The following is a 15,573-nucleotide window of genomic DNA, read 5'->3' as shown; positions in this document are numbered from 1 at the left end:
GGACGGCGCGATACCATCCAGTAGGGGCAGTGTGGGAGGTGTTGGATGAGAGCGAGAGGGAAAAGGATACAAGGCAGTGGTCGGAGACTTGGAGGAGTTGCAATGAGGTTAGTGGAAGAACAGCATCTAGTAAAGATGAGGTCGGCGTATTGCCTGCCTTGTGAGTAGGGGGGAAAGGTGAGAGGGTGAGGTCAAAGAGGAGAGGAGTGGAAAGAAGGAGGCAGAGAGGAAAGAGTCAAAGGTAGACGTGGGGAGGTTAAAGTCGCCCAGAACTGTGAGAGGTGAGCCGTCCTCAGGAAAGGAGCTTATCAAGGCATCAAGCTCATTGATGAACTCTCCGAGGAACCTGGAGGGCGATAAATGATAAGGATGTTAAGCTTGAAAGGGCTAGTAACTGTGACAGCATGGAATTCAAAGGAGGCGATAGACAGATGGGTAAGGGGAGAAAGAGAGAATGACCACTTGGGAGAGATGAGGATCCCGGTGCCACCACCCCGCTGACCAGACGCTCTCGGGGTGTGCGAGAACACGTGGGCGGACGAAGAGAGAGCAGTAGGAGTAGCAGTGTTGTCTGTGGTGATCCATGTTTCCGTCAGGGCCAAGAAGTCGAGGGACTGGAGGGAGGCATGGGCTGAGATGAACTCTGCCTTGTTGACCGCAGATTGGCAGTTCCAGAGGCTACCGGAGACCTGGAACTCCACGTGGGTCGTGCGCGCTGGGACCACCAGAGTAGGGTGGCCGCGGCCACGCGGTGAGGAGCGTTTGTATGGTCTGTGCAGAGAGGAGAGAACAGGGATAAACCGACACATAGTTGACAGGCTACAGAAGAGGCTACGCTAATGCAAAGGAGATTGGAATGACAAGTGGACTACACGTCTCGAATGTTCAGAAAGTTAAGCTACGTAGCAAGAATCTTATTGACTAAAATGATTAAAATGATACAGTACTGCTGAAGTAGGTCAGCTGGCAGTGGGTGCGTTGTTGACACTACACTAATCAAGTCGTTCCGTTGAGTGTAATAGTTTCTGCAGTGTTGCTATTCGGGGGCTAGCAGGCTAGCTAGCAGTGTTGTTTACGTTACGTTGCGTTAAAAGAACGACAATAGATGGCTAGCGAACCTAGAAAATCGCTCTAGACTACACAATTATCTTTGATACAAAGAAGGCGGCTATGTAGCTAGCTAAGTAGCTAGCTACGATCAAACAAATCAAACCGTTGTACTGTAATGAAAATGAAGTGAAAATGTGATACAACCTGTGAATGCGACCGGGTAGTTGAGTTCTATACAGAAGACGTTGGCTAGCGTCACTGTGTCTCTGCCTGTCTCTGCCTTTAGGTCTATATATCACTGTGTCAAGGCCTTTAGGTCTATATATCACTGTGTCAAGGCCTTTAGGTCTATATATCACTGTGTCAGGTCTATATATCACTGTGCCTTTTTAGGTCTATATATCACTGTGTCAAGGCCTTTAGGTCTATATATCACTGTGTCAAGGCCTTTAGGTCTATATATCACTGTGTCAAGGCCTTTAGGTCTATATATCAAAGCCTTTAGGTCTATATATCACTGTGTCAAGGCCTTTAGGTCTATATATCACTGTGGCCTCTATAGTGTCCTTTAGGTCTATATATCACTGTGTCAAGGCCTCTGCCCTTTAGGTCTATATATCACTGTGTCAAGGCCTTTAGGTCTATATATCACTGTGTCTCTGCCTTTAGGTCTATATATCACTGTGTCAAGGCCTTTAGGTCTATATATCACTGTGTCTCTTTAGGTCTATATATCACTGTGTCAGGCCTTTAGGTCTATATATCACTGTGTCAAGGCCTTTAGGTCTATATATCAAGGCCTTTAGGTCTATATATCACTGTGTCAAGGCCTTTAGGTCTATATATCACTGTGTCAAGGCCTTTAGGTCTATATATCACTGTGTCAAGGCCTTTAGGTCTATATATCACTGTGTCTCTGCCTTTAGGTCTATATATCACTGTGTCAAGGCCTTTAGGTCTATATATCACTGTGTCAAGGCCTTTAGGTCTATATATCACTGTGTCAAGGCCTTTAGGTCTATATATCACTGTGTCAAGGCCTTTAGGTCTATATATCACTGTGTCTCTGCCTTTAGGTCTATATATCACTGTGTCAAGGCCTTTAGGTCTATATATCACTGTGTCTCTGCCTTTAGGTCTATATATCACTGTGTCTCTGCCTTTAGGTCTATATATCACTGTGTCAAGGCCTTTAGGTCTATATATATCACTGTGTCAAGGCCTTTAGGTCTATATATCACTGTCAAGGCCTTTAGGTCTATATATCACTGTGTCTCTGCCTTTAGGTCTATATATCACTGTGTCAAGGCCTTTAGGTCTATATATCACTGTGTCAAGGCCTTTAGGTCTATATATCACTGTGTCAAGGCCTTTAGGTCTATATATCACTGTGTCAAGGCCTTTAGGTCTATATATCACTGTGTCTCTGCCTTTAGGTCTATATATCACTGTGTCAAGGCCTTTAGGTCTATATATCAAGGCCTTTAGGTCTATATATCACTGTGTCAAGGCCTTTAGGTCTATATATCACTGTGTCAAGGCCTTTAGGTCTATATATCACTGTGTCAAGGCCTTTAGGTCTATATATCACTGTGTCTCTGCCTTTAGGTCTATATATCACTGTGTCAAGGCCTTTAGGTCTATATATCACTGTGTCAAGGCCTTTAGGTCTATATATCACTGTGTCTCTGCCTTTAGGTCTATATATCACTGTGTCAAGGCCTTTAGGTCTATATATCACTGTGTCAAGGCCTTTAGGTCTATATATCAAGGCCTTTAGGTCTATATATCACTGTGTCAAGGCCTTTAGGTCTATATATCACTGTGTCTCTGCCTTTAGGTCTATATATCACTGTGTCAAGCCTTTAGGTCTATATATCACTGTGTCTCTGCCTTTAGGTCTATATATCACTGTGTCTTTAGTCTATATATCACTGTGTCAAGGCCTTTAGGTCTATATATCACTGTGTCTCTGCCTTTAGGTCTATATATCACTGTGTCAAGGCCTTTAGGTCTATATATCACTGTGTCAAGGCCTTTAGGTCTATATATCACTGTGTCAAGGCCTTTAGGTCTATATATCACTGTGTCAAGGCCTTTAGGTCTATATATCACTGTGTCTCTGCCTTTAGGTCTATATATCACTGTGTCTCTGCCTTTAGGTCTATATATCACTGTGTCTCTGCCTTTAGGTCTATATATCACCTTTAGGTCTATATATCACTGTGTCCCTTTAGGTCTATATATCACTGTGTCTCCTTTAGGTCTATATATCACTTAGGTCTATATATCACTGTGTCAAGGCCTTTAGGTCTATATATCACTGTGTCAAGGCCTTTAGGTCTATATATCACTGTGTCAAGGTCTATATATCACTGTGTCAAGGCCTTTAGGTCTATATATCACTGTGTCAAGGCCTTTAGGTCTATATATCACTGTGTCAAGTCCTTTAGGTCTATATATCACTGTGTCTCTGCCTTTAGGTCTATATATCACTGTGTCAAGGCCTTTAGGTCTATATATCACTGTGTCAAGGCCTTTAGGTCTATATATCACTGTGTCTCTGCCTTTAGGTCTATATATCACTGTGTCTATATATCACTGTGTCCTTTAGGTCTATATATCACTGTGTCTTTAGGTCTATATATCACTGTGTCCTTTAGGTCTATATATCACTGTGTCTCTGCCTTTAGGTCTATATATCACTGTGTCAAGGCCTTTAGGTCTATATATCACTGTGTCAAGGCCTTTAGGTCTATATATCACTGTGTCTATATATCACTGTGTCAAGGCCTTTAGGTCTATATATCACTGTGTCAAGGCCTTTAGGTCTATATATCACTGTGTCAAGGCCTTTAGGTCTATATATCACTGTGTCTCTGCCTTTAGGTCTATATATCACTGTGTCAAGGCCTTTAGGTCTATATATCACTGTGTCTCTGCCTTTAGGTCTATATATCACTGTGTCAAGGCCTTTAGGTCTATATATCACTGTGTCAAGGCCTTTAGGTCTATATATCACTGTGTCAAGGCCTTTAGGTCTATATATCACTGTGTCTCTGCCTTTAGGTCTATATATCACTGTGTCAAGGCCTTTAGGTCTATATATCACTGTGTCTCTGCCTTTAGGTCTATATATCACTGTGTCAAGGCCTTTAGGTCTATATATCACTGTGTCAAGGCCTTTAGGTCTATATATCACTGTGTCAAGGCCTTTAGGTCTATATATCACTGTGTCAAGGCCTTTAGGTCTATATATCACTGTGTCAAGGCCTTTAGGTCTATATATCACTGTGTCAAGGCCTTTAGGTCTATATATCACTGTGTCTCTGCCTTTAGGTCTATATATCACTGTGTCAAGCCTTTAGGTCTATATATCACTGTGTCTCTGCCTTTAGGTCTATATATCACTGTGTCTATATATCACTGCCTTTAGGTCTATATATCACTGTGTCAAGGCCTTTAGGTCTATATATCACTGTGTCAAGGCCTTTAGGTCTATATATCACTGTGTCTGTGTCAAGCCTTTAGGTCTATATATCACTGTGTCAAGGCCTTTAGGTCTATATATCACTGTGTCAAGGCCTTTAGGTCTATATATCACTGTGTCAAGGCCTTTAGGTCTATATATCACTGTGTCAAGGCCTTTAGGTCTATATATCACTGTGTCTCTGCCTTTAGGTCTATATATCACTGTGTCAAGGCCTTTAGGTCTATATATCACTGTGTCTCTGCCTTTAGGTCTATATATCACTGTGTCTCTGCCTTTAGGTCTATATATCACTGTGTCTCTGCCTTTAGGTCTATATATCACTGTGTCTCTGCCTTTAGGTCTATATATCACTGTGTCAAGGCCTTTAGGTCTATATATCACTGTGTCAAGGCCTTTAGGTCTATATATCACTGTGTCAAGGCCTTTAGGTCTATATATCACTGTGTCAAGGCCTTTAGGTCTATATATCACTGTGTCAAGGCCTTTAGGTCTATATATCACTGTGTCAAAAAAAAATCGATATTCCCAAAGTTGAGCATGTCATTGCAGGGGGACTCTTATTTAGAAAAAGATGCAGGCGTAATTTCCTGCTGCTAGGAGAACGGTACTGTGAGTCGGATAGACAGGCAGAGAGAGAGCTGCAGCCCCACGGAACAGAATAGAAAGCACCGCTGCACGCTGCATGGTAGGAAGGATCCTCGCCACATTGTTCCTCCCCATTTATTAAACCGCTCAGGAATCTACTGCTCCGGGAAACGACCCTCTCCGCTGCCCGGGACGCACGATGATGAAGTTTCGGTTCCGTCGGCAGGGCAACGACCCACAGAGAGAGAAAATTAAACAGGAATTGTTCGCCTTCAACAAGGTAACGTAACACAGACCTCCCTCCCAAAATCAGACCCAACCCGCCGACTGCAGGAAAATGGGGTTTTGGGGGGAGGAACAGCGGATCTCGGTGGCGAGTATGCAGAACCTCTCCTCTCTTCTGCCCTCCTCTCATCGTTCCTCCTCTCGTCTGTCCATCCTCGTCTCTCCCACCCTCCTCTCTCCCCTCTCTCCTGTCCTCCTCTCTCCCACCCTCCTTTCTCCCGTCCTCCTCTCTCCCACCCTCCTTTCTCCCGTCCTCCTCTCTCCCAGCCTCCTCTCTCCCGTCCTCCTCTCGACTGCTCCTCTCTCCCACCCCTCGTCTCTCCCAGCCTCCTCTCTCTCGTCCTCCTCTCTCCCGACCTCCTCTCTCCCAGCCTCCTCTCTCCCAGCCTCCTCTCTCCCGTCCTCCTCTCTCCCAGCCTCCTCTCTCCCGTCCTCCTCTCTCCCAGCCTCCTCTCTCCCGTCCTCCTCTCTCCCAGCCTCCTCTCTCCCGTCCTCCTCTCTCCCAGCCTCCTCTCTCCCAGCCCTCGTCTCCAAACCAACCAACCCGCAGAATGTGTGTGTAGATGTATCAGAGGAATGATGTCGCGGAGGTCTCCGCGTTGGAATGCAACTCGTTTTCACGACCAGTCAGTGAGCTACATAATAGTTTTCAACCCCCCCTCCTCCGCTGTGTCGGCCTGTTCAGAGTAACAACAACTCCTTCTACCCGTTACTGCCTTGATGCTATATGCTCTGTTCAAACCCAACACTTGTCGAAAATGTTTTAGTGATTATCTAAAGAGAGGACCATTATTCAACCCGATCTGACTGTTTTACAACCGTTTAACTTTTCTTCTATGTTTGAAAGTCTCGGGAATGTCATGTTTGCGTATTTTGCCTGTGAAAACAATAGTAGGGCCCTTTTTTCTGTTTCCATTTCTTCACCAAGACCACAGTTATCCGACATTCCCCAACATTCAGGCCATCCTGGTTAGTTGTCAGAGTTGACGGGGTACAGACTTCAGGCTCTGCAGGTGTTGAACCAGAACAGACTGCGGGTGTCGTGATGGGTTCATTGTTTCTGAGTGTTGTAACGTAAGTCAACAGCAGGTCATACAGGCCTGTAGGCGAACTCCTATCGTTTAATAGATTGATTACATGGAAGATTCACAGATCAACAGGAGATGATGTGTGTGTGTGTGTGTGTTCTTGTGGAACCAAACGCTGTGGGCTCTAATGACACACACACACACACACACACACACACACACACACACACACACACACACACACACACACACACACACACACACACACACACACACACACACACACACACACACAGATGACTGATACACACATGGGTCTGTAAAATTCATCCAGCTGTGGCTCCTTTGACCTGTCCCTCTGATGACCTTTACAGACCCAGTCCTGCTGTGGCCGCTGGTTAGGGGGGGGTGGTTCCTTTACAGACCCAGACCTGCTGTGGCCGCTGGTTAGGGGGGGGTGGTTCCTTTACAGACCCAGACCTGCTGTGGCCGCTGGTTAGGGGGGGTGGTTCCTTTACAGACCCAGTCCTGCTGTGGCCGCTGGTTAGGGGGGTGGTTCCTTTACAGACCCAGACCTGCTGTGGCCGCTGGTTAGGGGGTGGTTCCTTTACAGACCCAGACCTGCTGTGGCCGCTGGTTAGGGGGGGTGGTTCCTTTACAGACCCAGACCTGCTGTGGCCGCTGGTTAGGGGGGGGGGGGTGGTTCCTTTACAGACCCAGACCTGCTGTGGCCGCTGGTTAGGGGGGGGTGGTTCCTTTACAGACCCAGACCTGCTGTGGCCGCTGGTTAGTGGACCCAGACCTGCTGTGGCCGCTGGTTAGGGGGGAGTGGTTCCCCAGACCTGCTGTGGCCGCTGGTTAGGGGGGGGGGTGGTTCCTTTACAGACCCAGACCTGCTGTGGCCGCTGGTTAGGGGGGTGGTTCCTTTACAGACCCAGTCCTGCTCACCGCTGGTTACCCCTCACCAAAACACCCCTTACCCAGAACACACAGTTCAAACTCTATATTGGACAGTCTGACAGTCTGTTTCTCTCTCTGTCCTGTAGTCAATGCTGTCAGTCTGTCAGTCTGTTTCTCTGTGTCCTGTAGTCAATGCTGTCAGTCTGTTTCTCTGTGTCCTGTAGTCAATGCTGTCAGTCTGTTTCTCTCTCTGTCCTGTAGTCAATGCTGTCAGTCTGTTTCTCTCTCTGTCCTGTAGTCAATGCTGTCAGTCTGTTTCTCTCTGTCCTGTAGTCAATGCTGTCAGTCTGTCAGTCTGTTTCTCTGTGTCCTGTAGTCAATGCTGTCAGTCTGTTTCTCTCTCTGTCCTGTAGTCAATGCTGTCAGTCTGTTTCTCTCTCTGTCCTGTAGTCAATGCTGTCAGTCTGTTTCTCTCTCTGTCCTGTAGTCAATGCTGTCAGTCTGTTTCTCTCTGTCCTGTAGTCAATGCTGTCAGTCTGTTTCTCTCTGTCCTGTAGTCAATGCTGTCAGTCTGTTTCTCTCTGTCCTGTAGTCAATGCTGTCAGTCTGTTTCTCTCTCTGTCCTGTAGTCAATGCTGTCAGTCTGTTTCTCTCTCTGTCCTGTAGTCAATGCTGTCAGTCTGTTTCTCTCTCTGTCCTGTAGTCAATGCTGTCAGTCTGTTTCTCTCTCTGTCCTGTAGTCAATGCTGTCAGTCTGTTTCTCTCTCTGTCCTGTAGTCAATGCTGTCAGTCTGTTTCTCTGTCCTGTAGTCAATGCTGTCAGTCTGTTTCTCTCTCTGTCCTGTAGTCAATGCTGTCAGTCTGTTTCTCTCTCTGTCCTGTAGTCAATGCTGTCAGTCTGTTTCTCTCTCTGTCCTGTAGTCAATGCTGTCAGTCTGTTTCTCTCTCTCTGTCCTGTAGTCAATGCTGTCAGTCTGTTTCTCTCTCTGTCCTGTAGTCAATGCTGTCAGTCTGTTTCTCTCTCTGTCCTGTAGTCAATGCTGTCAGTCTGTTTCTCTGTCCTGTAGTCAATGCTGTCAGTCTGTTTCTCTCTCTGTCCTGTAGTCAATGCTGTCAGTCTGTTTGTTTCTCTCTGTCCTGTAGTCAATGCTGTCAGTCTGTTTCTCTCTCTGTCCTGTAGTCAATGCTGTCAGTCTGTTTCTCTCTCTGTCCTGTAGTCAATGCTGTCAGTCTGTTTCTCTCTGTCCTGTAGTCAATGCTGTCAGTCTGTTTCTCTCTCTGTCCTGTAGTCAATGCTGTCAGTCTGTTTCTCTCTCTGTCCTGTAGTCAATGCTGTCAGTCTGTTTCTCTCTCTGTCCTGTAGTCAATGCTGTCAGTCTGTTTCTCTCTCTGTCCTGTAGTCAATGCTGTCAGTCTGTTTCTCTCTCTGTCCTGTAGTCAATGCTGTCAGTCTGTTTCTCTCTCTGTCCTGTAGTCAATGCTGTCAGTCTGTTTCTCTCTCTGTCCTGTAGTCAATGCTGTCAGTCTGTTTCTCTCTCTGTCCTGTAGTCAATGCTGTCAGTCTGTTTCTCTCTGTCCTGTAGTCAATGCTGTCAGTCTGTTTCTCTCTCTGTCCTGTAGTCAATGCTGTCAGTCTGTCTCTCTCTGTCCTGTAGTCAATGCTGTCAGTCTGTTTCTCTCTCTGTCCTGTAGTCAATGCTGTCAGTCTGTTTCTCTCTCTGTCCTGTAGTCAATGCTGTCAGTCTGTTTCTCTCTGTCCTGTAGTCAATGCTGTCAGTCTGTTTCTCTCTGTCCTGTAGTCAATGCTGTCAGTCTGTTTCTCTCTCTGTCCTGTAGTCAATGCTGTCAGTCTGTTTCTCTCTGTCCTGTAGTCAATGCTGTCAGTCTGTTTCTCTCTGTCCTGTAGTCAATGCTGTCAGTCTGTTTCTCTCTCTGTCCTGTAGTCAATGCTGTCAGTCTGTTTCTCTCTCTGTCCTGTAGTCAATGCTGTCAGTCTGTTTCTCTGTCCTGTAGTCAATGCTGTCAGTCTGTTTCTCTCTCTGTCCTGTAGTCAATGCTGTCAGTCTGTTTCTCTCTCTGTCCTGTAGTCAATGCTGTCAGTCTGTTTCTCTCTGTCCTGTAGTCAATGCTGTCAGTCTGTTTCTCTCTGTCCTGTAGTCAATGCTGTCAGTCTGTTTCTCTCTGTCCTGTAGTCAATGCTGTCAGTCTGTTTCTCTCTCTGTCCTGTAGTCAATGCTGTCAGTCTGTTTCTCTCTCTGTCCTGTAGTCAATGCTGTCAGTCTGTTTCTCTCTCTGTCCTGTAGTCAATGCTGTCAGTCTGTTTCTCTCTCTGTCCTGTAGTCAATGCTGTCAGTCTGTTTCTCTCTCTGTCCTGTAGTCAATGCTGTCAGTCTGTTCTCTCTCTGTCCTGTAGTCAATGCTGTCAGTCTGTTTCTCTCTCTGTCCTGTAGTCAATGCTGTCAGTCTGTTTCTCTCTGTCCTGTAGTCAATGCTGTCAGTCTGTTTCTCTCTCTGTCCTGTAGTCAATGCTGTCAGTCTGTTTCTCTCTCTCTGTCCTGTAGTCAATGCTGTCAGTCTGTTTCTCTCTCTGTCCTGTAGTCAATGCTGTCAGTCTGTTTCTCTCTGTCCTGTAGTCAATGCTGTCAGTCTGTTTCTCTCTGTCCTGTAGTCAATGCTGTCAGTCTGTTTCTCTCTGTCCTGTAGTCAATGCTGTCAGTCTGTTTCTCTCTCTGTCCTGTAGTCAATGCTGTCAGTCTGTTTCTCTCTCTGTCCTGTAGTCAATGCTGTCAGTCTGTTTCTCTCTCTGTCCTGTAGTCAATGCTGTCAGTCTGTTTCTCTCTCTGTCCTGTAGTCAATGCTGTCAGTCTGTTAGTCTGTTTCTCTCTGTCCTGTAGTCAATGCTGTCAGTCTGTCAGTCTGTTTCTCTCTGTCCTGTAGTCAATGCTGTCAGTCTGTTTCTCTCTGTCCTGTAGTCAATGCTGTCAGTCTGTTTCTGTCTGTCCTGTAGTCAATGCTGTCAGTCTGTTTCTCTCTCTGTCCTGTAGTCAATGCTGTCAGTCTGTCAGTCTGTTTCTCTCTCTCTGTCCTGTAGTCAATGCTGTCAGTCTGTTTCTCTCTCTCTGTCCTGTAGTCAATGCTGTCAGTCTGTTTCTCTCTCTGTCCTGTAGTCAATGCTGTCAGTCTGTTTCTCTCTCTGTCCTGTAGTCAATGCTGTCAGTCTGTTTCTCTCTCTGTCCTGTAGTCAATGCTGTCAGTCTGTTTCTCTCTCTGTCCTGTAGTCAATGCTGTCAGTCTGTTTCTCTCTCTGTCCTGTAGTCAATGCTGTCAGTCTGTTTCTCTCTCTGTCCTGTAGTCAATGCTGTCAGTCTGTTTCTCTCTCTGTCCTGTAGTCAATGCTGTCAGTCTGTTTCTCTCTCTGTCCTGTAGTCAATGCTGTCAGTCTGTTTCTCTCTCTGTCCTGTAGTCAATGCTGTCAGTCTGTTTCTCTCTGTCCTGTAGTCAATGCTGTCAGTCTGTTTCTCTCTCTCTGTCCTGTAGTCAATGCTGTCAGTCTGTTTCTCTCTCTGTCCTGTAGTCAATGCTGTCAGTCTGTTTCTCTCTGTCCTGTAGTCAATGCTGTCAGTCTGTTTCTCTCTCTGTCCTGTAGTCAATGCTGTCAGTCTGTTTCTCTCTCTCTGTCCTGTAGTCAATGCTGTCAGTCTGTTTATCTCTCTCTGTCCTGTAGTCAATGCTGTCAGTCTGTTTCTCTCTCTCTGTCCTGTAGTCAATGCTGTCAGTCTGTTTCTCTCTCTGTCCTGTAGTCAATGCTGTCAGTCTGTTTCTCTCTCTGTCCTGTAGTCAATGCTGTCAGTCTGTTTCTCTCTCTGTCCTGTAGTCAATGCTGTCAGTCTGTTTCTCTCTCTGTCCTGTAGTCAATGCTGTCAGTCTGTTTCTCTCTCTGTCCTGTAGTCAATGCTGTCAGTCTGTTTCTCTCTCTGTCCTGTAGTCAATGCTGTCAGTCTGTTTCTCTCTCTGTCCTGTAGTCAATGCTGTCAGTCTGTTTCTCTCTCTGTCCTGTAGTCAATGCTGTCAGTCTGTTTCTCTCTCTGTCCTGTAGTCAATGCTGTCAGTCTGTTTCTCTCTGTCCTGTAGTCAATGCTGTCAGTCTGTTTCTCTCTCTGTCCTGTAGTCAATGCTGTCAGTCTGTTTCTCTCTCTGTCCTGTAGTCAATGCTGTCAGTCTGTTTCTCTCTCTGTCCTGTAGTCAATGCTGTCAGTCTGTTTCTCTCTCTGTCCTGTAGTCAATGCTGTCAGTCTGTTTCTCTCTCTGTCCTGTAGTCAATGCTGTCAGTCTGTTTCTCTCTCTGTCCTGTAGTCAATGCTGTCAGTCTGTTTCTCTCTGTCCTGTAGTCAATGCTGTCAGTCTGTTTCTCTCTCTGTCCTGTAGTCAATGCTGTCAGTCTGTTTCTCTCTCTGTCCTGTAGTCAATGCTGTCAGTCTGTTTCTCTCTCTGTCCTGTAGTCAATCTGTCAGTCTGTTTCTCTCTGTCCTGTAGTCAATGCTGTCAGTCTGTTTCTCTCTCTGTCCTGTAGTCAATGCTGTCAGTCTGTTTCTCTCTCTGTCCTGTAGTCAATGCTGTCAGTCTGTTTCTCTCTGTCCTGTAGTCAATGCTGTCAGTCTGTTTCTCTCTCTGTCCTGTAGTCAATGCTGTCAGTCTGTCAGTCTGTTTCTCTCTGTCCTGTAGTCAATGCTGTCAGTCTGTTTCTCTCTCTGTCCTGTAGTCAATGCTGTCAGTCTGTTTCTCTCTCTGTCCTGTAGTCAATGCTGTCAGTCTGTCAGTCTGTTTCTCTCTGTCCTGTAGTCAATGCTGTCAGTCTGTTTCTGTCTGTCCTGTAGTCAATGCTGTCAGTCTGTTTCTGTCTGTCCTGTAGTCAATGCTGTCAGTCTGTTTCTCTCTCTGTCCTGTAGTCAATGCTGTCAGTCTGTTTCTCTCTCTCTGTCCTGTAGTCAATGCTGTCAGTATGTTTCTCTCTCTGTCCTGTAGTCAATGCTGTCAGTCTGTTTCTCTCTCTGTCCTGTAGTCAATGCTGTCAGTCTGTTTCTCTCTCTGTCCTGTAGTCAATGCTGTCAGTCTGTTTCTCTCTCTGTCCTGTAGTCAATGCTGTCAGTCTGTTTCTCTCTCTGTCCTGTAGTCAATGCTGTCAGTCTGTTTCTCTCTCTGTCCTGTAGTCAATGCTGTCAGTCTGTTTCTCTCTCTGTCCTGTAGTCAATGCTGTCAGTCTGTTTCTCTCTCTCTGTCCTGTAGTCAATGCTGTCAGTCTGTTTCTCTCTCTCTGTCCTGTAGTCAATGCTGTCAGTCTGTTTCTCTCTGTCCTGTAGTCAATGCTGTGAGTCTGTTTCTCTCTCTGTCCTGTAGTCAATGCTGTCAGTCTGTTTCTCTCTCTGTCCTGTAGTCAATGCTGTCAGTCTGTTTCTCTCTCTCTGTCCTGTAGTCAATGCTGTCAGTCTGTTTCTCTCTCTGTCCTGTAGTCAATGCTGTCAGTCTGTTTCTCTCTCTGTCCTGTAGTCAATGCTGTCAGTCTGTTTCTCTCTCTGTCCTGTAGTCAATGCTGTCAGTCTGTTTCTCTCTCTGTCCTGTAGTCAATGCTGTCAGTCTGTTTCTCTCTCTGTCCTGTAGTCAATGCTGTCAGTCTGTTTCTCTCTCTGTCCTGTAGTCAATGCTGTCAGTCTGTTTCTCTCTCTGTCCTGTAGTCAATGCTGTCAGTCTGTTTCTCTCTCTCTGTCCTGTAGTCAATGCTGTCAGTCTGTTTCTCTCTCTGTCCTGTAGTCAATGCTGTCAGTCTGTTTCTCTCTCTGTCCTGTAGTCAATGCTGTCAGTCTGTTTCTCTCTGTCCTGTAGTCAATGCTGTCAGTCTGTTTCTCTCTCTGTCCTGTAGTCAATGCTGTCAGTCTGTTTCTCTCTCTGTCCTGTAGTCAATGCTGTCAGTCTGTTTCTCTCTGTCCTGTAGTCAATGCTGTCAGTCTGTTTCTCTCTCTCTGTCCTGTAGTCAATGCTGTCAGTCTGTTTCTCTCTGTCCTGTAGTCAATGCTGTCAGTCTGTTTCTCTCTCTGTCCTGTAGTCAATGCTGTCAGTCTGTCAGTCTGTTTCTCTCTGTCCTGTAGTCAATGCTGTCAGTCTGTTTCTGTCTGTCCTGTAGTCAATGCTGTCAGTCTGTTTCTGTCTGTCCTGTAGTCAATGCTGTCAGTCTGTTTCTCTCTCTCTGTCCTGTAGTCAATGCTGTCAACTAGTCACTGTACCCTCTACACCCCTAACACACCCACCATGACAACTAGTCACTGTACCCTCTACACCCCCACCCACCATGACAACTAGTCACTGTACCCTCTACACCCCTAACACACCATGACAACTAGTCACTGTACCCTTTACACCCCTAACACACCCACCATGACAACTAGTCACTGTACCCTCTACACCCCCACCCACCAATGACAACTAGTCACTGTACTCTCTACACCACTAACACACCATGACAACTAGTCACTGTACCCTCTACACCCCCACCCACCATGACAACTAGTCACTGTACCCTCTACACCCCTAACACCCACCATGACAACTAGTCACTGTACTCTCTATACCACTAACACACCCACCATGACAACTAGTCACTGTACTCTCTACACCACTAACACACCATGACAACTAGTCACTGTACCCTCTACACCCCCACCCACCATGACAACTAGTCACTGTACCCTCTACACCCCCACCCACCATGACAACTAGTCACTGTACTCTCTATACCACTAACACACCCACCATGACAACTAGTCACTGTACCCTCTACACCCCTAACACACCATGACAACTAGTCACTGTACCCTCTACACCCCTACACCACCATGACAACTAGTCACTGTACTCTACACCCCTAACACACCCACCATGACAACTAGTCACTGTACTCTCTAACACACCTGTCCATGACAACTAGTCACTGTACTACCACTAACACACCCACCATGACAACTAGTCACTGTACCTCTACACCCCCACCCCACCATGACAACTAGTCACTGTACCCTCTACCCCCTACCCCCACCATGACAACTAGTCACTGTACCCTCTACACCCCCACCCACCATGACAACTAGTCACTGTACCCTCTACACCCCTAACACACCCACCATGACAACTAGTCACTGTACTCTCTACACCCCACCATGACACTAGTCACTGTACCCTCTACACCCCTAAACTAGTCACTGTACACCCCTACCACCATGACAACTAGTCACTGTACCCTCTACACCCCCACCCACCATGACAACTAGTCACTGTACCCTCTACACCCCCACCCACCATGACAACTAGTCACTGTACCCTCTACACCCCTAACACACCATGACAACTAGTCACTGTACCCTCTACACCCCCACCCACCATGACAACTAGTCACTGTACCACACCCCTAACACACCATGACAACTAGTCACTGTACCCTCTACACCCCTAACCCACCATGACAACTAGTCACTGTACCCTCTACACCCCTAACACCCACCATGACAACTAGTCACTGTACCCTCTACACCCCTAACACACCCACCATGACAACTAGTCACTGTACCCTCTACACCCCTAACACACCATGACAACTAGTCACTGTACCCTCTACACCCCTAACACACCATGACAACTAGTCACTGTACCCTCTACACCCCTAACACACCATGACAACTAGTCACTGTACCCTCTACACCCCCACCCACCATGACAACTAGTCACTGTACCCTCTACACCCCCACCCACCATGACAACTAGTCACTGTACTCTCTACACCCCTAACACACCATGACAACTAGTCACTGTACTCTCTACACCCCTAACACACCCACCATGACAACTAGTCACTGTACTCTCTACACCCCTAACACACCCACCATGACAACTAGTCACTGTACTCTCTATACCCCTAACACACCCACCATGACAACTAGTCACTGTACCCTCTACACCCCTAACACACCATGACAACTAGTCACTGTACCCTCTACACCCCCACCCACCATGACAACTAGTCACTGTACCCTCTACACCCCTAACACACCCACCATGACAACTAGTCACTGTACCCTCTACACCCCCACCCACCATGACAACTAGTCACTGTACCCTCTACACCCCCACCCACCATGACAACTAGTCACTGTACCCTCTACACCCCTAACACACCCACCATGACAACTA

The 15,573-nt window shown here is 46.6% G+C and overlaps 1 protein-coding gene across 1 annotated transcript in view; it reads left to right on the top strand.

Annotated features, from left to right (window-relative positions):
* The first annotated feature begins 5,149 nt into the window (after positions 1-5,149).
* Positions 5,150-15,573, top strand: part of llgl1 (LLGL scribble cell polarity complex component 1) — a 125,644-nt gene continuing 115,220 nt past the window's right edge. The window contains exon 1 of the mRNA XM_046335387.1: positions 5,150-5,408. Coding sequence (XP_046191343.1) covers positions 5,328-5,408 — 81 coding nt within the window. The 5' untranslated portion in view covers positions 5,150-5,327. The remainder of the gene's footprint in view (positions 5,409-15,573) is intronic.

This window comes from Oncorhynchus gorbuscha, unplaced genomic scaffold (genome assembly GCF_021184085.1).
Source record: "Oncorhynchus gorbuscha isolate QuinsamMale2020 ecotype Even-year unplaced genomic scaffold, OgorEven_v1.0 Un_scaffold_736, whole genome shotgun sequence".
NCBI classification, from domain to species: Eukaryota; Metazoa; Chordata; class Actinopteri; order Salmoniformes; family Salmonidae; genus Oncorhynchus; species Oncorhynchus gorbuscha.
Note: the sequence above shows the minus strand (reverse complement) of the source record. Positions and strands in the feature narration are given on the sequence as shown.